Source organism: Dama dama, chromosome 17 (assembly GCF_033118175.1).
Source record: "Dama dama isolate Ldn47 chromosome 17, ASM3311817v1, whole genome shotgun sequence".
In the NCBI taxonomy this organism is placed as follows: Eukaryota; Metazoa; Chordata; class Mammalia; order Artiodactyla; family Cervidae; genus Dama; species Dama dama.
In genome coordinates this window covers 62,637,772-62,664,261 of record NC_083697.1, presented here as the reverse complement: position 1 = coordinate 62,664,261, position 26,490 = coordinate 62,637,772, and the positions used below count along the sequence as shown (strand labels likewise).

At 38.3% G+C, this 26,490-nt stretch overlaps 1 protein-coding gene across 1 annotated transcript in view; it reads left to right on the top strand.

Annotated features, from left to right (window-relative positions):
- Positions 1-8,426: 8,426 nt before the first annotated feature.
- RFC1 (replication factor C subunit 1) overlaps positions 8,427-26,490 on the top strand; it is a 75,598-nt gene continuing 57,534 nt past the window's right edge. Inside the window, exons 1-2 of the mRNA XM_061164578.1 lie at positions 8,427-8,565; positions 23,831-23,959. Of these exons, the coding sequence (XP_061020561.1) occupies positions 8,563-8,565; positions 23,831-23,959 (132 nt within the window). The 5' untranslated portion in view covers positions 8,427-8,562. The remainder of the gene's footprint in view (positions 8,566-23,830; positions 23,960-26,490) is intronic.

Sequence of the window (26,490 nt, the reverse complement as noted above, 5' to 3'; positions counted from 1 at the left end):
CTCTTAGTACAAGGTCGATCTTTATTATTAGTTTCAATCTTTTTTCTCAGATTACTCCTGGAGACCTTTGTTCCCCTCCATCTGCTGATGCTCTGGGCCTGTTCCATTCTGCCTATTTGTCATTTTGGGACTTCCCTTTGCTGACAACTTAGGAATTCCTTTACCTTTTCATGGTTTCAATTCCATTATGTGAATCTCGCTCTTTCATTTTTCCTGGTTTATTCCCTCCTGTCATGGAGTGATGCCCCAGTAGCTTTGTTCAGAGGGCACAGTGATGACAGCCCTTGCTCTGCCTGTCTCCTGGGTGACAACTTCTGCAGTCCAGACTGCATGCCATCTCACTACACCTGGGGCATAGCTGCCACCTGGGGGCTCCACTCTTTTTTTTTCTGTGCAAATGGTAGGATGCCATCAGTTGAGAGGCAGGTTTATGAGGGAAAATCAGGAGTTTAGTTTTGGACAGATTAACTTTGATATATCTAATACTGGAGATGTGAAGTTGGAGAATGGATATATAATCTGAAGTTTATAGGAAAATTCAGCAGCTGATAGAAAATTGGAAATGTCAGTATTCATGTAGTATGTTAGGCTAAGAGACTGGATGAAATTACCAGGCAGTGTGTGAGTGCAGAAGCAAGCCCTAGAGCAATCAAATATTAAAAGACAGGAAAATTAGGAGCAATGAATGCAAGAATCTGAGGAGTGGCTGTTGAGGAAGGAAGAAAACCAGGAGACCAGATGTCCTTGAAACCAAGTGAAGGAAGTGTTTCATCAAGATATTATTCTCATGAAGAAATGCTTTGATGAAATCATAGAGATTTAAGATATAAGGTTATCAATAATTTATTAATTGTACCCTCAAGTTTTTTTGAAACGGAGGATGCTTCTTAAAAATTTTATTAAGTTTCATAGCCAAGTTCAGTCAGTCAGTTCAGTCTCTCATTCGTGTCCGACTCTTTGCGACCCCATGAATCGCAGCACGCCAGGCCTCCCTGTCCATCACCAACTCCCGGAGTTTACTCAAACTCATGTCCATTGAGTCGGTGATGCCATCCAGCCATCCCATCCTCTGTCGTCACCTTCTGCTCTTGCCTCCCATCCCTCCCAGCATCAGGGTCTTTTCAGATGAGTCAGCTCTTTGCATCAGGTGGTCAAAGTATTGGAGTTTCAGCTTCAGCATCAGTCCCTCCAATGAACACCCAGGACTGATCTCCTTTAGGGTGGACTGGTTGGATCTCCTTGCAGTCCAAGGGACTCTCAAGAGTCTTCTCCAACACCACAGCTCAAAAGCATCAATTCTTCGGCACTTAGCTTTCTTCACAGTCCCACTCTCACATCCACACATGACCACTGGAAAAACTATAGCCTTGACTAGCCATGTTACTTGGACATAAATTGGTATTTTCTGATTTCTTTGTTGTGACTATTTCTTTCATTCCAAGTCTAAAGACATCTCAGACTTAACATATTCAAAAAACAAACTCTTGCTTCCTGTCTTCAACAGTTCTGTGTGTTTAACGGTACAACTATTCACCTTAAGGTCTTCTTTTTTTATTTTTTATTTTTTTGGGGGTCTTCTTTTTTTAATTTAAAAAGTTATAGGCAAGTGGCTAAAAGAGTACAGAGAGTTCACACACATCTTTCACTCAGTTCTGTTTCATGTTAACTTACATAATCACTTGCAATGATCAAAATGGGGATATTGTGCTATGCTACTATTTACTAAAGTACATATCTTATTCAAATTTAGCCAATTTCCTTCTAATCTCCTTTTTGTCCATTATTCCACATTGCGTTTATTTACTGTGTATTTTTAGTTCTCCAATCTGTGACAGTTTCTCCATCTTTGCTTGTCTTTCATGACCTTGACACTGTTGCTGAATCCTGGTTAGTTAATTTATAGAAGGTCTTTCAGTTTTGGTCTGTTTGATATTTTCTCATGGTCAGATTTAGATTATGCACACAGGTAGAAGAAGGTAGAAGAGGTGAAATTCAACCTAAGTAATGAGTTTCAACATATGGTAAGGTTAGGTTTTGCAAATCATATTTTTAGATCAAGCTGAACATCTTCTGAAAAATGTCTAGGAAATCCCAGGTGTTAGAGATATGCCATGTAGTGCTAATTCCAGAGCTAATGATAATATTTATATAAAGATATCAAACCAGGTATAATATTTAAAAACATAGAGTACAAAGCACTTGACTTTCTCTTAAAGCAAGGTTAACTCTATAGGAACTAGCAGTTTAAACAGATATCTTAAAATTTTGTTTATATCCTTTCTGTGGCAATGAATCAGACTTCATCTGACTAAGATTTTGCTGTATATTTTATGAAAGATGTGAATTTATTGGAATTCCTTTTTCATGTGTCTTTTCTATTCTAGCTTGTGTTCATTTACAAGATTTTTTTCCCTTCTAATATACACTACTCTGTATAAACAGTGAGTACATTCAATTCTACTTAAACTGCACATTGAGAAAGATGACCTGTGAGACGTCCATGGAAGTTCAAAAATACTTTCATTGCAAACTTTGTTGAAATATGCACAACAATTCTGGGTGTATCTTATCATAGAAACTCAGATTCTCAAGAGTGTTAAACTTCAATAATATCTAAGTATCCATTCTTTAGTGTGCATGTGGGCATGCTGAGTCACTTCAGTCGTGTCTGACTCTTTGCAACAGTAGGATGGATCATAGCCCGCCAGGCTCCTCTGTCCATAGGATTCTCCAGGCAAGAATACTGGAGTGGGTTGCCATGCCCTCCTCCAGGGGATCTTCCCAACCCAGGGACTGAACCTGCGTCTCTTAAGTTTCCTGCATCGGCAGGCAGGTTCTTTACCAGTAGCGCCACCTGGGAAGCCCTATAACTGGCAATTTCCTTTATTTGCTGTATGATTATTATATATTCTCACATTATTCCCATGAAACAACAAAAATCCTAGAACTACTTTGATTTGTAGGACTTGGAGAATGAAAGACTATCTTAATTGTAAAATCTACTCTCACGACAAAATACGGTTGGCATTCCTGTTGCTCTGTCTATAAATAATTTTAACATTGCCAATGCATATTTTATTATTTATTTTTTTTGCCCCACGTGGCGTGCAGGATCTTAATTCTCCCACTAGGGATCAAACCGGTGCCTGCTACAGTGAAACCACGGAGTCTTAACAACTGGACCTCCAGGGAAGTCCTGCCAATGAATGTTTTAGGGATTTAATTCATAATTTGAGATACATTTTATTTGTATAATCAAATATGTATGCCAGAAGTAAAGTTATATGCTTTTTGTTAAATTTACTATTTTAAATGTAACTTTCTTCTAACCTAAGGGAAGATACTGATTTATTAATGGAACAAACTTTTTTTTATTATTTGTAAGATATTATTGGGCAAGTTTATATAAATTTAGATTACTCAAGCATAATCACATTAAGAAGATATCATCCAAGAATTAAGATAAATGACCTAGTTACTACCTAATTTCCTAAGTTAGAATATGTCCACTTTAATGGTGACAGATTATGACTTAACGATTATGTTCATAAATGGATTACAAGGTCAACATCACCATTCTGGATCTCTGCAGGCATCACAAACACAGAAGAGGACAAGCTGCCTAACAGACGGCTTTCTACAAGGAAAATGTTCCAATAAATCCTAGCAAAGCAGGACATGCTAATATTTATCCAGAGGGCAGAAAGTCACATTTGTTGTTGCACAGTGAAAACTCGATTGATTTCTGCTGACTTATAAATGTCTAAGTGAAAGACAGTGTAACTATTGTGCTCTTGAAAAGCATTTCAGAGTGACTCTAAGAGTTATTTTTATCACATAGATGAGTTAACTAAGCCACAGGCATTAACACTAAGAATTTAGATTGCCCTTTGCAATTGTTTTTCACTTACGTATGGCAGTGGATAGTTAGATTAGAAAGGATGACCAAAATTCAAGTTACACACTTCCTAACTAATACATAACTTTTAAGTCATTTTCAAGAGGGCAATGGAGATTTCTCAGGTGGAGGCAGGGGTAAAGAATCCGCCTGCTAACGCAGGAGGCGTAGGAGGTGTGGGCATCGGAGGCTCAAAAGACACACGTTCGATCCCTGGGTCAGGAAGATCCCCCAGAGTAGGAAGTGGCAACCTGCTCCAGTATTCTTGCCTGGAAAATTCCATCAACAGTGAAGCCTGGCAGGCTCCAGTCCATGGAGTCACAAAGAGTCAGACATGACTGAGTGTTCACATACATTATGGAAAGAGAGCCAATTTTTATTCTCGTAATCCAAACTATTCATAGATTTAGAAATATATTAGCAGAGATGTTACTGTCAATATTCTAACTTTTGAAGTAAAGAGTTCTCCATGGAATGTCAGCAATTCTTCTACCAGTGACATATCCCTAAGTGGAAGAGGGAAAGAGAGCCCTACCTTTCACAAAATTGACTTTCTTTACAAAGTTTTCCTTGAAGCTTTTTCTTTTAGGAACTAAGACAAGGCCAGTGAGTATCAGATGATCACATGGAATACATAATATATCCCTTAAAATGGGTCTTCTCTGTGATATGTCTCAAACCATTATTAAAAGCAAAGAATTTTTAAAAAATATTTTAGGCTTTTAGATAGATACCCTTAATTCTGGAAATTGCAGCGTTGATCTAATTGCTGTGTTATCTGCTACTGGCGTTTTTCTACAAATTAATTATTAGCCTTATTTATTCATCAGCTGGTTTTAGAAACATTTATACTAAGATGAGCTCAGCTAAGGAAAGCATGATCAAGGAAAACATGACGAAATAGTTTTGGTGAAAATACCTTCAAGAAAACATGCAAGAATCTTTGTTGGCTAATGTTTTACATCAGTGATAAATGACTTTTCTGGGCCTCTCTAGAAAAACTATCTAAAAATCATTAGCCCTAGTTTGTTGTATTCTTTTTTTGCGCACCCTCAGTTTCCTGGAGATGCATTATTGTGGTCTTTCAGTTAATAGTGAGAGATGGGAGTAGTAACGACCTATTGTCATTTTATTCTCATTGTTGAAAAAAGACCACATAGAGATGGGGGTGCACACAGGCTGACCTTTTGCTTGGAAAAAATTCAGACTATTATAGAATAGTGCCCTGTAAGGGTTAAAATCCAGATGCAGTTATCATGTAGAAGCAAACTTAACAGGGAACTCTGCTGCTCTTCTATAGACAGATTTTTAAAAAATCATATTTGATCATCTTTTTAGCACTCTTCAGATTTATCTACCATGAAAAACAAATGTTTATTATATTTTGCCGCAAAACCCTTAGCAATCTTTTATTTTTCTTTTTTTGGTCATAAAATACAAAGGTGGCTCAGTTGGTAAAGAATACACCTGCATTGCAGGAGATCCAGGCTCCATTCCTGGATGGGGAAGGAAATGACAACCCACTCCAGTGTTCTTGGCTGGGAAATCCCATGGACAGAGGAGCCTGGTGGGTTGTAGTCTGTGCGGTGGCCAAGAGTTGGACACGACTTAGCGACTAAACCACCAACCCAGAATAATAGGATTGTAGCACTCTTTAGGCTTCAAATCTTATGATTTCTTTACAGCACTTACCCATATCTAAAAGTACAGAATCTATTTTTGTCTACTTGTTTTTCTCTTTTCCTCAAAAATATAGACTTCAGAGAATCTGGAACTGTCTGTCTCGTTTGCTATGGTTTCCCAGCATGTACATAAAAAAGTGCTGACACACAGTAGATGCTCAATAAATATTTGTTGAATGATGCATCACTGGAGAAAATAGGCCTGAGTATTTTGTTCCTGCTTATTTTTTTGGTTATCCTTTGGTTTCTTTAAAACATTGCTGTTCTGGTTATCTATTAATTTACAACAAACTACCCCAAACTTAGTATGCTAAAAGAACAATCACTTTATTATGCTCACCTTACTGTTGGTCAGAGAATTTAAGCAAGCCTTGACTAGGTGATTTTTCTGCTCCACATAGTGTTGACTGGGGTCATTTGGTGGAATTCCACCAGCAGCCTGTTCGGTGTGTCGAAGATGGTTTCACTGATAAGCCTGTTACCTGATGGACATGGTTGTAGGCCCGAACTCAAGTGGCCATCCTCCTGCTTTACATGGTGGCTCAAAGCTGCAAGAGAGCAAGATGGGAGCTGCTGGTCCTCTAAAAGGTTTCTTAGGAAGCTTTATTTGGAACCATCATAGCATCATTTCCGCTATATTCTTTGGTCAGCCCATGTTTGGGGAGGAGCATCAAACACATATAGTCATTTCAAATCTGGTACATTTCTGAGATAGGATTGCTCCAAGTAAATGTTCCTAAAGAAAACAATCCAACAAATCCAGTTCAGTATCTTTCTAGTAGTTAGTCTGTTGATTTAAGTCTTGCCTAAGTTCAAGGAACACTTCAAAATACTAAAAAAGAAATGCAAAAGTTTAAACTTGTATAATGTAAAAGCTATGTAAATGTTTTAACATACATCTTATTTGTTTGGGCCTCTCTGGTGGCTCGGCTGGTGAAGAATCCTCCTGCAACGCAGGAGACCTGGGTTTGATCCCTGGGAGAAGGGAACAGCTACCCACTCCAGTATTCTGGCCTGGAGAATTCATGGACTGTATGTCCATGGGATCGCAAAGAGTCAGGTATGACTGAGTGGCTTTCACTTATTTGCTTATTTACAACACAATAAACACTGTAAATTGGTTGGTTTAGGTTCTCTGAAATTACAGGCAAAGCCTTTTGTGATGTGTCTGCCATGTACATTTTTCTGGGGAGTAGTTTTTTATTGATTTCACAAAAGATTTGATTCCCTTCCTTCCCAATCAAGTATTTCCCTAAGCAAAACTGTGGAGTAGGTATGTTCATTTTTGGAACTATCTCTCTTGCTATTACCCAGCTTTGTGTAATAATGATAATAGTAATAATAATAACTGATTTTTAAAAAATTATCACTTATCCAGGAACAGTTTCATAATAACCCTATGAGGAACACAGAACTATCATCATTGTTTTACAGTTGAGGAAACTGAGGCATAGTAACTTGCCCATGGTCACACAATTAGCACGTGGCAGGGCTAGGAATCCTGGCATATTGGCATCAGAGGGTCCAATGCACTGAGGTTCTGTTCATGAGAATAGTTTACTCCTTTGTAAATTGTGGATGATAATAGTAGCCAGTGTCACTGTAGGTATCAGATGCGTTAAAGTGGGATAGTCCATAGCTGCTTGCCTGGCACATATCATGCTATGCAGTTAATACATAGGAGCTCTCTGGGTGTGCATGCTCAGTTGCTTAAGTTCTGTCTGACTCTGCGACCCTGTGGACTATAGCCCTCCAAGCTTTTCTGTCCATGGGATTCCCAGGCAAGAATACTGGAGTGGATTGCCATGCCCTCCTCCAGGGGGTCTTCCTGACCCAGGGATTGAACCCAAGTCTCCTATGTCTCCTGCGTTGGCGGGCGGGTTCTTTACCACTAGCTCCACCTCACCGTTTCACTCCTGAAGGCTTTGCTATCTTTCATTGCAGAGATACTGGGTGTGATAAAATGCAAGATGGAACAAGGGGTGGGTGAGGGTGGATAAGGATTTGAAAGTCTAGGGCCAAACCTGGAGATACTGCTTTTCCCATTAAACTACCTAAGGTCTAAAGTTTTCTCTTAAAATTGTATGCAAATGTCACATTCTATTCCAAAATGCCATTGCTTATCTATTAATATAAAACTTATTTACTCCAAAGCTTTCGGGATCATCGTTCTTCTTGGGAGATGTACCTCGTTTATGCTTTGGCTTCCAGCACACTTCTTTGAGAGACTCAGCAACAGCTGAGGTAGGTTTGGGAATTTGGAGGCCTAGATTCCCAGTTAGAGCCCCTAGCTTGTTTGGGCGTTATATTTTTCATTTATAAAACGCAGTGGGTGGTAATGACTATTTTATCAAACTCTTTTTTGTTCTGGAATTATACAATATAAAATTATCCTAAAAGTGTTTTCAAACTGTGGGTCTCCACTTAAAAGTAGGCGAGCAAAACCAACTGGATTGGTCAAACATTTAAAAAGATCAGGGTAAATACTGTTCGGTGAAATTTTTATTTCAGAATAGATGTTAAAATGTAATTTGTGAAACATACACCTAAAATGTTTGCCTTACTGCGGCTGGTAATAGAAATATTTTTTTAAAAATATAAACATTTTAAAGCTACTAAGGAGGGCAATGAAACCTCCAAACGTGCCCGCCCTCGGAGGACATCGATCTCGAGACCTCCCCAGTTGAGGGCCCCTACCAAAAGTCGAAGGCGCAAAACAAGGCTCGGGCCACGGCCCCGCGGCCCCTTGCGACGCCAGCGTCCCGGCGGTCTCAAGGGCCGCACCTGGGCTCACGTAGCGCCTCCCGCCTCTCGCCGGGACCCGGAGGAAGCTGCGCGCCCCTGACGTCATCACCGGGCGCGCTGCCTCGACCTCCTTCCACTTCGCGGGAGAAGTTGTTGGCGCCAATGGGTCCCGAGCCCCGGTAACGGATCCCCCAGCCGGCCGGGCCTGCTCGCTCGCGCGTTCATCCGTGGGCTGCAATGGTGAGCCCTTGGGAAACGCTTCGCGGCTGGGGGGCTGGGGAGAGTCTGCAGGCAGGGCGTGGACCTGGCGTTCCTGGCGTGGAGGGTCTGGGAGGACCGGGATGCGTGGCTCCGGAGGGGAACGAAGGCACGAAAGGGGCGCACAGCTTTCCTTCCACGGCGGGCTTCAGCTTTCGGCCGCAGCCAGCGCGCAGCGCTCTTGCTGCTGCGCGGCAGCCTCACGTTTTCCCACTGTTGGGGGAAGGGAGGGAGGAAGGGAGTCATGAAGGTGATTTGGGGGGCTCAGGGGTGAAGTTGCTTTTCCTGTTAAGTGTTGCCTCCAACCTCGGTTTGAGTTCTGCCTAAAGTGTTGATTTCAAGCTTTGGGTGTCAGAGAAGAAGAATCGAACAAACTTCCTTTCTACTGAACAAGTTTCAGGCCTTCAACTTTCGTCATTAATAGCACTGCGAAATGCTCTCATGAATAAGTTTCTCAGCCTTCAGTTTTCGTTCTTTCCTCTTTAGCAGCTCCGCGAAATGCCCATCAGGGAGCCGTTTTGAGATCGAGGGCACGGGGAGGATGATTTTATTTTGTTCAGATGGGTTCATAGAAATTAAAGGGATAATACGGTTTACAGGAGGGAGGGCAAACCTGGGAGGAGCAGCTGCAGTGCATTTGACAGCTGTCATCGCTTGTCACCTGATGTTAAAAATAATCTTAATCTTAAAAAAAACCCTCGGTGCATAATTCTGCATAAACCATATAAATAGTGAAATAATTATGCAGCCGTCAAAACAAAACATTCCTGCTAGAATGGCAGTAGATACTAGTGTGTGTTTGAAATATTTTAATGTAAAGGACAGTTTATCGTGCTGCGTTAAGCTGGAGTGTACTTAATAATCAGACATTTTTTTCAGTCATTTTATCTTCAGTCAGTGTATTTGTCACACTGTCAACATTCTGGGCTGTGTGTGTAATTTTATGCCAGATTGGGAAACCGTATAGCCCTTCGTGTTTCTTCTCAGAGAAGGATGAAATAATGATAACAGCGTAATAGCCAGCTTGTAGCAAATATCTTCAGGTGGATATGTGGGCTGTTTGTTTTACATGTCTTTTCTCATTTAAACCTCACAGCAGTCCAGTTTTACAGATGGTCAAGGAGGCCTTTAGAGTTTAAAACACTTTGTGATGTAACTAATAAATGGTTGAACTAGAATTAGAACCTAGGTTTTTCTGACCACCACATTATGCCACCCCCCTAAAATGACTGCAATTAGTAATTACGTTTTGGACTTAAGTCACTGCATGGTAATTGTGGAAAGTTCTTGAGATTTGGAGCCTTGAAGGTAAGAGTGAGGCAATGTTTTGGTATTGCTCTGCCATTTAATGATTAAGTGGTTTTTGAACAAGTAAATAGCTTAACTTTAACCTCTTAAATGGTGTTTCCTTAACTTAGAAAGGGAGAAATATAGCTGCCTTGAGTGATTGTCTTGAAGGTTAAACAAAATAATAAATGTAAAGCTTCTATTCTGGTCCCTGACATGTGGTAGGAAACATACACCTACATAACTAATGATCTGTATTTCTCAGGAAGGATTGTGTGGAATGTTAAAAGAGTTGAAGGGGCATCAGAGATGCCTTTGTTGTTGTCACTTACGGAGAACGATAGCTTATGTAGTCAACTTTTGATCATTCAGGTACTTTACATAGTTCTTCTTAGTACTCCTGTTCAAGGTGCAGATGAAAAATAAAGCCCTTCTCAAAAAAAGTCAAAGGGATCCGTTTTGCTGTTTGTAAAGGGAAAAGATTCTATAAAGAACATAACAAGTTTGGATTTTATTGGTGTTTAGTTCTCTCTTTAGTACAAAAATGAGCAGATCCTAGACCAAAATTCTGTTCAACCTATGTTTATTAGACACCTGCACACAAGTTATATTGTACAGTAGTTTGTAACTTTTGTTTGGATCACAGCTCTCCCTTTGATAATGTGAATGGTATGCAAGTTTGCTGCCCACAGAAATATGTAAGGACATATACACACCACTTAAGGGGATTGACTTATCTTCTGAGGCCCTTCGATAGATGCAAGGTTAGCAACTCTTGCCCTGGGAGCTGCATCTTTTTCTCAAATCTTTTCCAATTAAAAGTTATCAAAGGAGTAAAATATTATGTATTTACAAAATGGAATACTGTGCAACCTCAAAAAGAGACAACTTTGTGCCCTGATATGTCACAGTTGCCAAAATAATTAAGAGAAAAAAGAAGATACAAGACAGTATGTAAAATATGCTGCCAGTTTATTGTAGAAAAGGAGAGAAAAGAATATATACATATTTGCTTGAAGATGGGAAGGATACACAAGGCACTGATAACATCTGTTGCCTCCAAAGATGGGATATGTGTGTCCGAGAGGCAGGGTAGGAGGGAGACATTTTACCCTTTTGAATTTTTGAACCATGTGAATATAATGTCTATTAAAGGAATTGAAATGAAAATAAATAGAATAAAAAGTAGCCATGTAAATGACTTGGATTGCTATGAGGATTTAATTATTTGCTCAAAACATTAATACAACTTGAGAGATGCCATGTTAAAAATGTCAACATATTTAATTCATTGATTGTCATAGTTATTTATTGAAAATATGCAGAAGTTTGAATTAAACAGGCATGAGACTTGAGGGATGAGAGGTCAGAACACATCTAAGCTGCTTCATTGCCACATTTTAGGGGAGACCTTGCATATTGAAGTTTACCGCATGAATGCTTCCCAGAAGCGATGTTGTCACCCTTTTGTGTTAATGTAACTTTGCATTTGTACTAGTACTTGACCCAGAAGACTCTTCTTTCCTTTCCAGGCTCATCTGTCTGTTCTTTGAGTGTGTTAAGCTGGTTCTGTGTCAGCTTTTGTTCTTGTTATTTCCTCTCCTTGGGATATTCTTCCTCCTCTTGGAATACTCTGCCTTTTTCTCACTCATTCAAGTGTCAGTCATCACTTCCTCAGAGCTTTCCGTGTCATATCTAAGAAACCCATTACCTAATCCAGGGTCATGAAGATTTATGCTTCTATTGTCATCTAACAGTTTTATAGTTTTAGCTCTTAACAGTTAGGACGTTGATCCATTTTGAGTTAAGTTTTGTATATGGTGTGAAGTAGGGGGGAGTCTGAGGTTTTTTTTTCCTTGCATGCGGGTCTCCAGTTTTTTCTGCACCATTTGCTAAGTGTTCTTTTCCCATTGAATTGTTTTGGCTTCCTTGTCAAAAATCAGTTTACCATAAATGTGAAGGTTTCTTTCTGGACACTGAATTCTATTCCATCGATCTATGTGTCTTCCCTAAAGCCAGTAATGCACTGGTTTTATTACTGTAGCTTTGTGGTACATTTTTAAATTGGGAGGTGTAAGTCCTTCAACTTAGACCTTTTTCAGGATTGTTTTGTCTGTTTTGGATCCCTTGAATTTCTAAAATATGAATTTTAGAATCAGCAAAGAAGCCAGCTAGGATTTTGTTAGGGATTGTATTGAATCTGTAAATCAATTTGGAAAGTATTGCCATCCTAACAACATAATGTCTCCTGATCCATGAATATGGGCTATCTTTCCGTTTGTTTGTGTCTTCTTTAATTTCTTTTAACAGTATTTTATAGTTTTCAGAGTATGGATTTAACATTTCTGTTGTTTATTTGTAAGTATGTTTTTCTTATTAATGATGCTATTTTGTTCTTACTGACGATGCTATAGATGAAGTTGTTAATTTCATTTCTGGTTTGTTCTTGTGAAAAGTATAGAAATACAGTTGGTTTTCTATATTGACCTTGTATCATGCAACCTTGTAGAACTCATTTAATAGTTCTAACAGTTTTTTATTTTGGTAAATTCCTTAGGATTTTCTTTACTTAAAATCATTTCAGCTGCAAATAAAAATAATTTTTCTTCTTCCTGCCCAATCTGGTGTGCCTTTTATAATTTATTTTTTGCTCAATGGGTTTTTTTTTTTAAAAAAAAAAACCAGAGTGTTGAATAAGAGTGGTGAGAATGGATCTCTCTCCTCAATTTAGGGGATTACATTCCAACAGATTACCTGTCGTTTTTAAAGTATAAGGTTTTAATATAATTTAAAATTATTTAATTTGTTTCTTCTGTGCTGCTGTTCATACACAGTTTTAGTCAGATATGTCATTTTGTGTTTAACTGGTTTTCAGGATTAAAGATTTTTGCATTTGGCTAGATTTTATGAAATGTGTTGGTGATAATCAATTCCTGCTTGTGGATTTGGTGACTGAATTAAACATATTAATCAAAAATATTTGTATTTCTTTACTTTCAAAATAGAGAAGTAACGCCAACCCCACAGAGCACTGCAGTGCTTATTTTGCATAAAATCCTGTACTCTTCAAAGTGAGTGAACACAGCGGCATGATATGGTTTCTCTTTGCATTTTTGGTAGGCAGATATAACTTGTTTGTAGGTTGAGCCCATGTGCAGTGGAAAAGTTACTAGCAGTTTGGTTATACTTCAAAGTAAATATGTATCAGCTTTTGTACTTTGATCTTTTAAAGTTAAAAGGCCATTATGATAGCTTCCTTTGTGCAGGTTTAGGAGTATTTATTGCAATTTTTTTTTCATCTCTAACTCTACTAATAAAAAATTAGTCTGGAAACTTTAAAAAATTAATTAATTTTTTTTTTTTGAGTACTGGTACTTTGTCTTGACTTATGTATATGTATATTAAAATTGCATTTGGGCTGCCTGATAGGCGATGCTTTTCTTTAATAGTGTTGTAGAATTGTTGGTTACACCTTAGGGTAGGAGACTGCAACAGATCTTTCCCTTTTGCTTACATTTATGTGACTCAGCTGGTAAAGAATCTGCCTGCAATGTGGGAGACCTGGCTTCCATCCCTGAATTGGGAATATCTCCTGGAGAAGGGAAAGGCTACCCACTCCAGTACTCTGGCCTGGAGAACTCCATGGACTGTACAGTCCATGGGATGACAAAGGGTTGGACGTGACTGAACGACTTTTACTTCACTTCATGAACGTCTTATATTTCAAAACTTTTACTAGAAAATGTCTTGTTGGCATTTTCAGTTTTTTTCATCTATGAATTGTTAAAGAATGTCATAGACTATGTTATGTGGATTAAATTAGTTTTTTAAAGTGTTTAAATCATTGTCTGGCCCAGAGTAAGTCCTATTTAAGGGTTTGTTGAAAAAGTAAATAGGGACTTCCTTGGCGGTCCAGTGGTTCAGAACCTGCCTTCCAATGCAGGGGACGCAAGTTCGACCCCTAGTCCTGGAACTAGGATCCTGCATGTTGCAACTCAGCCTTGGTGCTGCAGTGGCTGGGCCCACGCGCTGCAGCTTGGCCTGCAGGCTGCAAAGAAGAGCCCATGATGGAAGATCCCACATGCAGCAGCAGTGATCCTGTGTGCCCCGATTAAGACCCAATACAGCCACGTAGATAAAGAAATTTTTTTTTTATAAACTAAATGAAGCCCTGAATCAGAGCATTGGCAATAGAAATAGAAGAAAGAGGACAGCATAGATGGGGTGGTGAGGTGGAGGGTCAGAATGAGGAGGGAAAACAGTACCCATTTTTCTGTTTCGGGTGAATGCTGGTGCTGTGCATTGAGGTGGGAAATAGAAACAAGTACCCCCAAAATAGGAGCTTGGTTTTGGACGTTATGAGTTAGAGGCACCTTTGGGGCATTTGGATAGAGGTGAAGATGACAGACTGGCTGGCTACATGGATATGGAGCTCAGAGGTCTGGAGTAGAGACAAGATTTAGGAGGCTCAGGTGGCTAAAGAATCCACCTGCGAAGCAGGAGGATCTTTCGAGTTTCGAGTTCGATCTCCAAGTCAGGAAGATCGCCAGAGAAGAAAATGACAACCCCCTACAGTATTCTTTCCTAGAAAGTTCCATGGACAGAGGAGCCTGGCAGGCTTTAGTCCATGAGGCCTCTAAGAGCTGGTCACGACTGAGCGACTAAACAGCTGCAGCAGTGTGTTTTTAAGGGGTACCTGATTTTGAGGTGGATGTAAGTTAACTTCTGCAGTGTGAGTATGTGAATCAGAAGTTTTTAACTTAAGCTTCATGGAGAGCCATTAATAGGCTTTAGAGAAAAGCTGTGAAGAAGAATATTATACTGAAAGTGAAAGTATTTTGTTTTTTGTAGCCACAATACTGTAATGTGACAAGAGTACCATATGATAGAAGAGTCAACTTGAATAATTTTCTTGGGAAATAATACACAATAATGTTAGTTTAATACCTGCTTAAAATTCCTTAAAGCAAAGAGCAGTAAAGTCATGCCCACAAATTAATCTCAAAGTTTATTTTAATAAGCAATCTTTAAAAACAAATCTACTGTCGATTTTGGTTTTATTTATTTATTTATTTTCATTTATTTTTATTAGTTGGAGGCTAATTACTTCACAACATTTCAGTGGGTTTTGTCATACATTGACATGAATCAGCCGTGGAGTTAAATGTATTCCCCATCCTGATTCCCCCCTCCCACCTCCCTCTCTACCCGATTCCTCTGGGTCTTCCCAGTGCACCAGGCCCGAGCACTTGTCTCATGCATCCCACCTGGCTGGTGATCTGTTTCACTATAGATAATATACATGCTGTTCTTTCGAAACATCCCACCCTCGCCTTCTCCGACAGAGTCCAAAAGTCTGTTTTGTACATCTGTGTCTCTTTTTCTGTTTTGCATATAGGGTTATCATTACCATCTTTCTAAATTCCATATATATGTGTTAGTATGCTGTAATGTTCTTTATCTTTCTGGCTTACTTCACTCTGTATAATGGGCTCCAGTTTCATCCATCTCATTAGAACTGATTCAAATGAATTCTTTTTAATGGCTGAGTAATATTCCATGGTGTATATGTACCACAGCTTCCTTATCCATTCGTCTGCTGATGGGCATCTAGGTTGCTTCCATGTCCTGGCTATTATAAACAGTGCTGCGATGAACGTTGGGGTGCATGTGTCTCTTTCAGATCTGGTTTCCTCAGTGTGTATGCCCAGAAGTGGTATTACTGGGTCATATGGCAGTTCTATTTCCAGTTTTTTAAGAAATCTCCACTGTTTTCCATAGTGGCTGTACTAGTTTGCATTCCCACCAACAGTGTAAGAGGGTTCCCTTTTCTCCACACCCTCTCCAGCATTTATTGTTTGTAGACTTTTGGATAGCAGCCATCCTGACTGGGATGTAATGGTACCTCATTGTGGTTTTGATTTGCATTTCTCTGATAATGAGTGATGTTGAGCATCTTTTCATGTGTTTGTTAGCCATCTGGATGTCTTCTTTGGAGAAATGTCTGTTTAGTTCTTTGGCCCATTTTTTGATTGGGTCATTTATTTTTCTGGAATTGAGCTGCAGGAGTTACTTGTATATTTTTGAGATTAATCCTTTGTCTGTTTCTTCGTTTGCTATTATTTTCTCCCAATCTGAGGGCTGTCTTTTCACCTTACTTATAGTTTCCTTTGTAGTGCAAAAGCTTTTAAGTTTCATTAGGTCCCATTTGTTTATTTTTGCTTTTATTTCCAATATTCTGGGAGGTGGGTCATAGAGGATCCTGCTGTGATTTATGTCAGAGAGTGATTTGCCTGTGTTCTCCTCTAGGAGTTTTATAGTTTCTGGTCTTACATTTAGATCTTTAATCCATTTTGAGTTTATTTTTGTGTATGGTGTTAGAAAGTGTTCTAGTTTCATTCTTTTACAAGTGGTTGACGAAGATATAACAATTATAAATATATATGCACCCAACATAGGAGCACCGCAATATGTATGGCAAACGCTAACGAGTATGAAAGAGGAAATTAATAGTAACACAATAATAGTGGGAGACTTAATACCCCACTCACAACTATGGATAGATCAACTAAACAGAAAATTAATAAGGAAACACAAACCTTAAATGACACAATGGACCAGCTAGACCTAATTGATATCTATAAGACATTTCACCCCAAAACAATCAACTTCACCTTTTTCTCAAGTGCACACAGAACCTTCTCCAGAATAGATCACATCCTGGGCCATAAATCTGGTCTTGGAAAATTCAAAAAAATTGAAATCATTCCAGTCATCTTTTCTGACCACAGTACAGTAAGATTAGATCTCAATTACAGGAAAAAAATTGTTAAAAATTCAAACATATGGAGGCTAAATAACACGCTTCTGAATAACCAACAAATCATAGAAGAAATAAAAAAAGAAATCAAAATATGCATAGAAATGAATGAAAATGAAAACACAACAACCCAAAACCTATGGGACACTATAAAAGCAGTGCTAAGGGAAAGGTTCATAGCATTACAGGCTTACATCAAGAAACAAGAAAAAAGCCAAATGAATAACCTAACTCTACATCTAAAGCAATTAGAGAAGGAAGAAGTGAAGAACCCCAGGGTTAGTAGAAGGAAAGAAATCTTAAAAATTAGGGCAGAAATAAATGCAGAAGAAACTAAGAGACCATAGCAAAAATCAACAAAGCTAAAAGCTGGTTTTTTTGAAAAAATAAAATTGACAAACCATTAGCAAGACTCATTAAGAAACAAAGAGAGAAGAACCAAATAAACAAAATTAGAAATGAAAATGGAGAGATCACACAGACAACACTGAAATACAAAGGATCATAAGAGACTATTACCAGCAGCTCTATGCCAATAAAATGGACAACTTGGATGAAATGGACAAATTCTTAGAAAAGTATAACTTTCCAAAACTGAACCAGGAAGAAATAGAAGATCTTAACAGATCCATCACAAGCAAGGAAATCGAAACTGTAATCAGAAATCTTCCAGCAAACAAAAGCCCAGGACCAGATGGCATCACAGCTGAATTCTACCAAAAATTTAGAGAAGAGCTAACACCTATCTTACTCAAACTCTTCCAGAAAATTGCAGAAGGTAAACTTCCAAACTCATTCTATGAGGCCACCATCACCCTAATTCCAAAACCAGACAAAGATGCAACAAAAAAAGAAAACTACAGGCCAATATCACTGATGAACATAGATGCAAAAATCCTTAACAAAATTCTAGCAAACAGAATCTAACAACATATTAAAAAAATCATACACCATGACCAAATGGGCTTTATCCCAGGAATGCAAGGATTCTTTAATATCTGCAAATCAATCAATGTAATACACCACATTAACAAATTGAAAGATAAAAACCATATGATTATCTCAATAGATGCAGAGAAAGCCTTTGACAAAATTCAGCACTCATTTATGATTAAAACTCTCCAGAAAGCAGGAATAGAAGGAACATACCTCAACATAATAAAAGCTATATATGACAAACCCACAGCAAGCATCACCCTCAATGGTGAAAAATTGAAAGCATTTCCCCTGAAATCAGGAATAAGACAAGGGTGCCCACTCTCACCACTACTATTCAACATAGTGTTGGAAGTTTTGGCCACAGCAATCAGAGCAGAAAAAGAAGTAAAAGGAATCCAGATAGGAAAAGAAGAAGTGAAACTCTTGCTGTTTGCAGATGACATGATCCTTTACATAGAAAACCCTAAAGACTCTTCCAGAAAATTACTAGAGCTAATCAATGAATATAGTAAAGTGGCAGGATATAAAATTAACACACAGAAATCCCTTGCATTCCTATATACTAACAATGAAAAAACAGAGAAATTAAGGAAACAATACCATTCACCATTGCAACAAAAAGAACTTAGGAGTATATCTACCTAAAGAAACAAAAGACCTATACATAGAAAACTATAAAACACTGATGAAAGAAATCAAAGAGGACACAAACAGATGAAGAAACATACCGTGTTCATGGATTGGAAGAATCAATATTGTCAAAATGGCTATTCTACCCAAAGCAATCTATAGATTCAATGCAATCCCTATCAAGCTACCAATGGTATTTTTCACAGAACTAGAACAAATAATTTCACAATTTGTATGGAAATACAAAAAACCTCGAATAGCCAAAGTAATCTTGAGAAAGAAGAAAGGAACTGGAGGAATCAACCTGCCTGACTTCAGGCTCTACTACAAAGCCACAGTCATCAAGACAGTGTGGTACCGTCGATTTCATTTTACACAGTTAAGAACTGTTCTTTCTGAGCCCAGGTGTGAAGGTCAGTGACTTTAGAAATAAGCACTCATGTGTTTAACCATTATTAATTAAGCATCTGCTTATCTGAGGTGCTGGCCCAGTACTTGAGATACAGAGGTGAGTGAGATAGACAAGCTTCCTGTATGGAATTTATAACAATGTGTTCAAACTCAGATTTCAATGACTGTCAAAAGTATCTCCTACTAATCATTTTGGGACCCATTTCAGGTCTTACTTCTCTGTCCTTGAGGCTGTCTGCATTAGGTGCTCCTGGTGCTTTTACAGTTTTGTGATTAGCTCTGTCTTAGCACTGTTTTGTATTTGATTCTTCATACACTGACTTGTCTCCTAGGTAACTTTATGCCGTCTTTTTCCTGTTTGTGTCCTAAGGCCCTAGCATGGTGCCTCTCTGTAATCACATAAGGATCAAATGTATCATCAATAATGAGGGAAAGGCCATATTGCTAGTTATGGGGTGTGGCTACTTTTGCATAGATCCTAAGAGTTATCAGGATCTAGCAGGGCTTTCCTGGTAGCTCAGTTGGTAAAGAATCCACCTGCAATGCAGGAGACTCCAGTTTGATTCCTGGGTTGGGAAGATCTGCTGGAGAAGGGATAGGCTACCCATTCCAGTATTCCTGGGCTTCCCTTGTGGCTCAGCTGGTAAAGAATCGCCTGCAATATGGGAGATCTGGATTCGATCCCTAGGTTGGGAAGATCCCCTGGCGAAAGGAAAGGCTACCCACTCCAGAGTTCTAGCCTGGAGAATTCCATGGACTGTATAGTCCATGGGGTCACAAAGAGTTGGACGTGACTGAGTGACTTTCACTTAGAATTATGGTAAAACTATGAGGGAGCAGTCGTGGTCAAGTAGAGAACTATGAAAGGAATTTGGAGTCAGAGGACCAGGTTGCAATCTGGTGTGCCATCTCTAATCCCCACAAGAATCTTGTGAGGCAAGTGGCATCATGAGCAAACAGAGGGCCAGAGAAGCAATTCATCCCAAGCACCTGTGCATGTGTGCTAAGTTGCTTCAGTTGGTCTGACTCTTTGTGACCGTACGAATGGTAGCCCACCAGGCTCCTCTTTCCATGGGATTATCCAGGCAGGAGTACTGGACTGGGTTGCCATGCCTTCCTCCAGGGGATCTTCCTGACCCAGGATCGAACCCATGTCTCTTACATCTTCTGCATTGGCAGGCGGGTTCTTTACCACTAGCGCCACCTGGGAAGCCCCCAAGTGTCTAGTGAAAGTGAAAGTCGCTTAGTCGTGCGACCCCGTGGACTATACAGTTCATAGAATTCTCCAGGCCAGAATACTGGAGTGGGTAGCCTTTCCCTTCTCCAGGGATCTTCCCAACCCAGGGATCGAACCTAGGTCTCCTGCATTGTGGGCGGATTCTTTACTAGCTGAGCCACAAGGGAAACCCAAGAATACTGGAGTGGGTAGCCTTTCCCTTCTCCAGGGACCTTCCCAACCCAGGAATCAAACAGGGGTCTCCTGCATTGCAGGCGGATTCTTTACCAACTGAGCTATCAAGGAAGCCCAAGTGTCTATAGTAAGTGGCAAAACTGACTAAAAGCTTATGTTTGTCAGACTTAATTCTACTTACTTACCTACAAAATGGAGATAAATCATTGTATTTGCCTTTATACCTCATAGAATCGTCAAAAGAGATAAATCTGTGTCCAGGAACTGTAAGTAGAAGTGTGAAAAACTTGTTGCTATTAGCTATCTGTGCTAAAATTTGTGTTAATGTTTATGTGATTTTTGCCTGAATCTTTTGCTTTATTTGAACTCTCATGTTCAATTAATAGCTATTAAAAAAGAAAGTAAGAAGAGTTAATTACTACTCTTTTGGTTTCCCCAAATAAAACTGTTTCTTTTACCGTTTCTTTTAGAAGTGAAATACTGGGACAAAGGGTATGCACATTTAAAATTTTGATAAGTGTTGTTGGATTGTCTTGGAAAGGTTATACCAATTTTTACTTTTATTAGCAGTGTAGTGTGTGAGAATCTGTTTCCCCACACCTCTGACATACCTGGGCATTATAAATCTTTTAACACTTAGGAGAAAAATAATCAAGTTCTAATTTATCTATTATTTGTCAGGTTGAGCATCTTTTATTGTTTGGTTATTTGCATTTCTTTTATAATTTGTCTACTGGTAACTTTCATCCACTTTTTCTACTGGATTATCTTTTATTGATCTGTAGGAGCCCTCTTATATAAAACGTGTGGTAGATATTTTCTTTTTTTTTTATATTTTCATGTTAGTTATTTTTTAACTTTGTTTATGATATCTTTTATGTAGTCAAATTTTTCTTTCTTAATGGGTAGTTTCTAGTCTTGATGTTCTGCTTGGAAGGACTTCCCTTTGCTAAGATTATAAAAATAAATTTAAAAACGTGTTCCTTTTTCTACTCATATACTGAGCAAGAATTATTCTGTGCAGGTAAGAGTGATGTTTAGATCAATTATTTGGGAATTTGATTAGTCACTAGTCCTGTTCTTTTATTTCATGAAATCTTTAAAGACCTGGAATACCAGGTAGGGGCTGTTAATAAAGAGTAAGGTAAAGTCATGGTATAAATTAAGGTCAAATTGGTGACCTTTTTCTCTTAGATGTTTGTACACCAGATGGCTGCTCACTTTGGAGATAACTCCTAAAAAAGTGTGAGTAGAATGACTTTCATTCCAATGAAAATTCTGTTTCAAAAGTTTAGATTTTTAGTAGATACTGAATTAAGATCAGGATGCTGTAATTTAATTGTTCTGCTGCCGTCAGAGTGTAAGGGCATGGGGAGTGGGAAAGTAGGGTAGAATAAAGAGAAAGGAAAGGGGTTGTGAATAGGAAGAATTACTTAGGAAGAAAAGGTTCCAAAAATGCTTAGGATTGGCAGTATGATGCAGACAAAAGTCAGAGAGCTCAACGTTACCAACAGTTCCATTTCCTGAATTATGTTTTCTTTTCTTTCTCTTTGTGGTTTTAAGTATTTGTGGTTCCATCACAGATGGAAAACCGCCACTGACTTTAAGCTGATTATTAATGTTCAGTTTTGAACTGTGGTGCATGTGTGGTGTGTGTGTATTTGAAAAATCACACTATTTGAAGACTCATTTGGTAATTTTAAAAGTGAAACTCCAATGTGAAACTCTCATTTCCTCCAGAGGCAATAAAGTAAGTAGTTGTCAGCCTCAAATTCAATTCTTTGCAAGTTATACGGAAGACTGTGGCTTTCTGGCTCTGTTTATTATCTATTTTTTCTTTAGCAACTGACACAAATGTCTCAGTTTCATAGCTAAGGTACCATTTTGCAAACAATATATCTTAGATTTTATTAGGATGGATTTGTGACTTTTTTATATTAGGAAATTTACAGAAGAGGGTATAAAACCAGGGAAGTCTGTAACCTTTCAAAAAAATTTAACATGTCTGTGTACCTCATTTATTTGTTTTCTTTATTGGCTTAACCACAAAGCTATGTGTTTCTGTGTTTGCAGAACACACTTCTTTGGGATTTTTGACATTTTAAGAGTATGACAATTACCTCCAGGATCGAGGAAAAACATTGTTACCTTTCTTACACTTGACAAAGTACTTTTAACAGGTATTTTCCTCACTACAGTAAAGAGAGAGAGCTTGGAACAGGCAAAAAAGATTGAAGACTGAGGATTATAAACATTGAGGATAGGAACAGGGTAAATAGTTCAACTGCCTCTTGAACCCAGTTCTTTGGAATTCAGATCTTAAATTCTCATATTCTGTGTTCCTTGTACCCTTCCTTGCCTGTGAGTAGAGAACTGTAGGTAGAGATGTTTCAGTGATATGGGGGGATAATAGTTCATAAATGAGGGAGAAGGGAAGCTTTTTACTGAGCCAGAGTTGTGATAGATGCATAATTAATCCTCACAAAGTGTAGGGAGTATTCGTCTCACTTCACTGATGAGAAAACAGATTAAAAGTCAGGGTCATAGCTTGGTCAACTGGAATGTGCTAGAGCAGAGATTCATACCAGGGATTTCTTACTCTAAGGTCTATCACCTTTTCTCTACACCACAGTTTATTCAGAGCTTAAATCTAAAAGCCCATCCTAAAGAAAATCAATCCTAAATATTCATTGAAAGGACTGATGTTGAAGCTGAGACTCCAGTAGTTTGGCCACCTGATGCAAAGAACTGACTCACTTGAAAAGACCCTGATGCTGGGAAAGATTGAAGGCAGGAGGAGAAGGGGAGGACAGAGGATGAAATGGTTGAATGGCATCACCGACTCAGTGAACATGAGTTTAAGTAAACTCTGGGAGTTGATGATGGACAGGGAGGCGTGGTGTGCTGCAGTCCATGGGGTCGCAAAGAGTCAGACACGATTGAGAGACTGAATTGAACTGAAAATCTAAAAGTGTGGGAAGAATATGTATCATAAGAAAGATGAGTGATATTAATTATAAATTGCATTGTAAATGTTTTAGTATGATTAATTTGACAGGTAGAGTAATTGAAGCAAATGTAATCAAAATTTTTCCTTTGGAATTTGGAAAAATCATTTAAGGGGAAATAATTTCACAGTTCTTAGTTATTAAGGTCTTAAATGATCAGGGTTATAAGAGTTATTCTTCTCTCAAACTGGAGTATTAATTCTATAGTCAAGGATTATATTCTTCAACTCTGTCTTTTCCCCTCATGTGTCTACGATGATGGGGTATGTGCAGGCATAATCAATAAATGCTTGTTACTTGCCTTTTAAGTAACTGTGCTGTTTTTAGCAAAAATTTCCTTTGTTTATTTTTGCCCTGTTTTTGGCCAGATTCTGAGAATTACAATTACTTTTCATTAGGCACATTGTTGTTACTATTTCTGAATCTTTTTGCCTGTGCTGCTCAGCTTGTAGGATCTTAGTTCTCCAACCAGGGATTGAACCCAGGGCCTTAGCAGTAAAAGTTCAGAGTCCTTAGCACTGGACCACCAGGGAATTCCCTAGACTTTTATTTTTAACTCAGGTAATTTTATCAGTTAATTTTTGCATATAAAAAGGATGCTGCTGCACACTGGGAACTGTATCATTATGAAGACATGATTGAGAATACACCAGTGTGTGTGTAGACTTGTTCCTTTTTACAATTGAAATTAGAATTTTGTGCAGTTAATGTTTGTTTATGAATCTCCTTTTTTGCTTCTAGGATATTCGAAAATTCTTTGGGGTTATTCCAAGTGGAAAGAAACTTGTAAGTGAAACAGTAAAGAAGAATGAGAAAACAAAGTCTGCTGAAGAAAGTTTAAAAGCAAAGAAAGGAATAAAGGAAATCAAGGTCAGTTTTCCAGATGCAATGTTGAATTGTATAAAATAAACTCAGTTCTGAGATTTGATATATTGAGAGCCTTAAATAAATATAAATTTTGACTCATTTATCAGAAAAAGAAGAAAAGTAATAAGGTCTTACTTATTTCTAGTTAATATATCTTACTGCATCCATAGTTTGATATTTTCGTTAACTGTTTTAACAAAAACTTAACTAAAGTTTGCTCATAAAGACATGAGCTCCAGTATTGGGCTTCTCGTGAAGGAAGGCTTTGGAGGAAAGCTTTATTCTTCTTCCTATCCTCCTTGGGCTTCAGAGAATTTAAGATATAATATCACCATGATAAGTAGGCAGTGGTGCCAGTAGTGTATTTGAGTTGATATTGTTCCTCTTTGTGTAAAATGTGAGAATTTTGCAACTCTCCAGGTCGGTCTGTGTAAAATGTGAGAATTTTGCAACTCTCCAGGTCGGTTTATACCACCCCATCCTTTATGCCATAATTGGCATATGAATTATATCTATATATGTTAATACTCCACATTCAGTATAATAATTACTGCTCTAAACCAACGTTATTTTAAAGGAATTAACAGAGGAAAATTGGTTTGTGACTACATATGGTGATGGATGTTAACTAGACTTGTGGTCATTTTGCAATATATATAAATATTGAATCATCATGTTGTACACCTGAAACTAATATAATGTTACATGTCAATTATATCTCAATAAAAACTTACTTTGTAAATAAGATAAAAATAACAATATTTTAAAAACATGTAAGAGTAAAATTACAAATTCATGTAATTAAACTGTCATTGAAATATCAATAAATTATAATTTAAACACATAAATTACCTTTTTTTATTTCCTAGGTGAGACTAAAATAAAAAGCTCAGTCTTCTGGTGTCAAAAAAAAAAACCAAAAGAGGAAGATTGATCTTTTGTACTTAACCATATATTGGCCACTTGTAGTGTTTTCATCTCTTATCAAAAACCTGAATTTCCATCTACTATAATTTTCTTTAATTAATATATTTATTTATGTAATTATTTAAATGCACCCAGTCTTAGTTGCAGCACACAGGATCCTTTCATTCTTTGTTGGCAGCACGCAGAATCTTTAGTTGCGGCATGCAAATTCTTAGTTACTGCATGTAAAATCTAGTTCTCTGAGCAAGGATTGAACCCGGACCCCCTGCACTGGGAGCATAGAGACTTAGCCACTGGACCACCAGGGAAGTCCCTTGTACCATTTTCTGTAAATCTGAAAAATTTTCTTAAGCATTTCTTGTAGAATAGGCCTATTGGCAGTGAATTCTATGTTTTTGTTTATCTAAAAATGTCTTTATTTCGTCTCCATTCTTGAAGGATATTTTTGCTAGATATAGAGTTTTGGATTGATAGTTTTTTGTTTCAGCCCTTTAAAGGTGTTCCATTCTTTTTTTTTTTTTTTTGGGTCTCGATTTTTTTCTCATGAGATGTTAGCAGTCATTTATATTGTTTTCTCTTGTATGTATTGTATTATTTTCTCATGCTGCTTTAAGAGATTTTATCTTTGAGTTTCAGCCTTGCCCATTGTGTACTTGGGTGTCGTTTTCTTGTATTTATACTGTTTAGGGTTTCTGAGCTTGAGTCTGTAAATTTATATCTTTTTTTGAATTTGGTAATTTTTTACCATTGTTTCTTCAACTATATTTCTGCTTCATTCTCTCCTCTTCTAGAAGAGTCCTTACATATACACACACACACACACATATATATACACACATACATACACACATGCATATGCACACACACACACATCTATGTATATACATTAGAATTTTGGAATTGCACTACAGATAATTGAGGCTTGTTGTTGTTTAGTCTCTCAGTCATGTCTGACTCTGTGATCCCATGGACTGTAGCATGTCAGGCTTCCCTGTCCTTCACTCCCAGAGTTTGCTCAAACCCATGTCCATTGAGTTGGTGATGCCATCCAGTTATCTCATCCTGTCAGTCAGTCAGTTTAGTTGCTCAGTCGTGTCTGACTCTTTGCAATCCCATTGACTGCAGCACGCCAGGCCTCCCTGTCCATCACCAACTCCTGGAGTTTACTCAAACTCATGTCCATTGCGTCAGTGATGCCATCTGACCATCTCATCCTCTGTCGTCCCCTTCTCCTCCTGCCCTCAATCTTTCCCAGCATCAGGGTCCTTTGAGATGAGTCAGTTCTTCGCATGAGGTGGCCAAAGTATTGGAATTCCAGCTTCAGCATCAGTCCTTCCAATGAACACCCAGGACTGATCTCCTTTAGGATGGACTGGTTGGATCTCCTTGCAGTCCAAGGGACTCTCAAGAGTCTTCTCCAACACCACAGTTCAAAAGCATCAATTCTTCTGTGCTCAGCTTTCTTCACAGTCCAACTCGCACATCCATACATGACCACTGGAAAAACCATAGCCTTGACTAGACGGACCTTTGTGGGCAAAGCAATGTCTCTGCCTTTTTTTTTTGTCTCTGCTTTTTAATATGCTGTCTAGGTTGGTCATAACTTT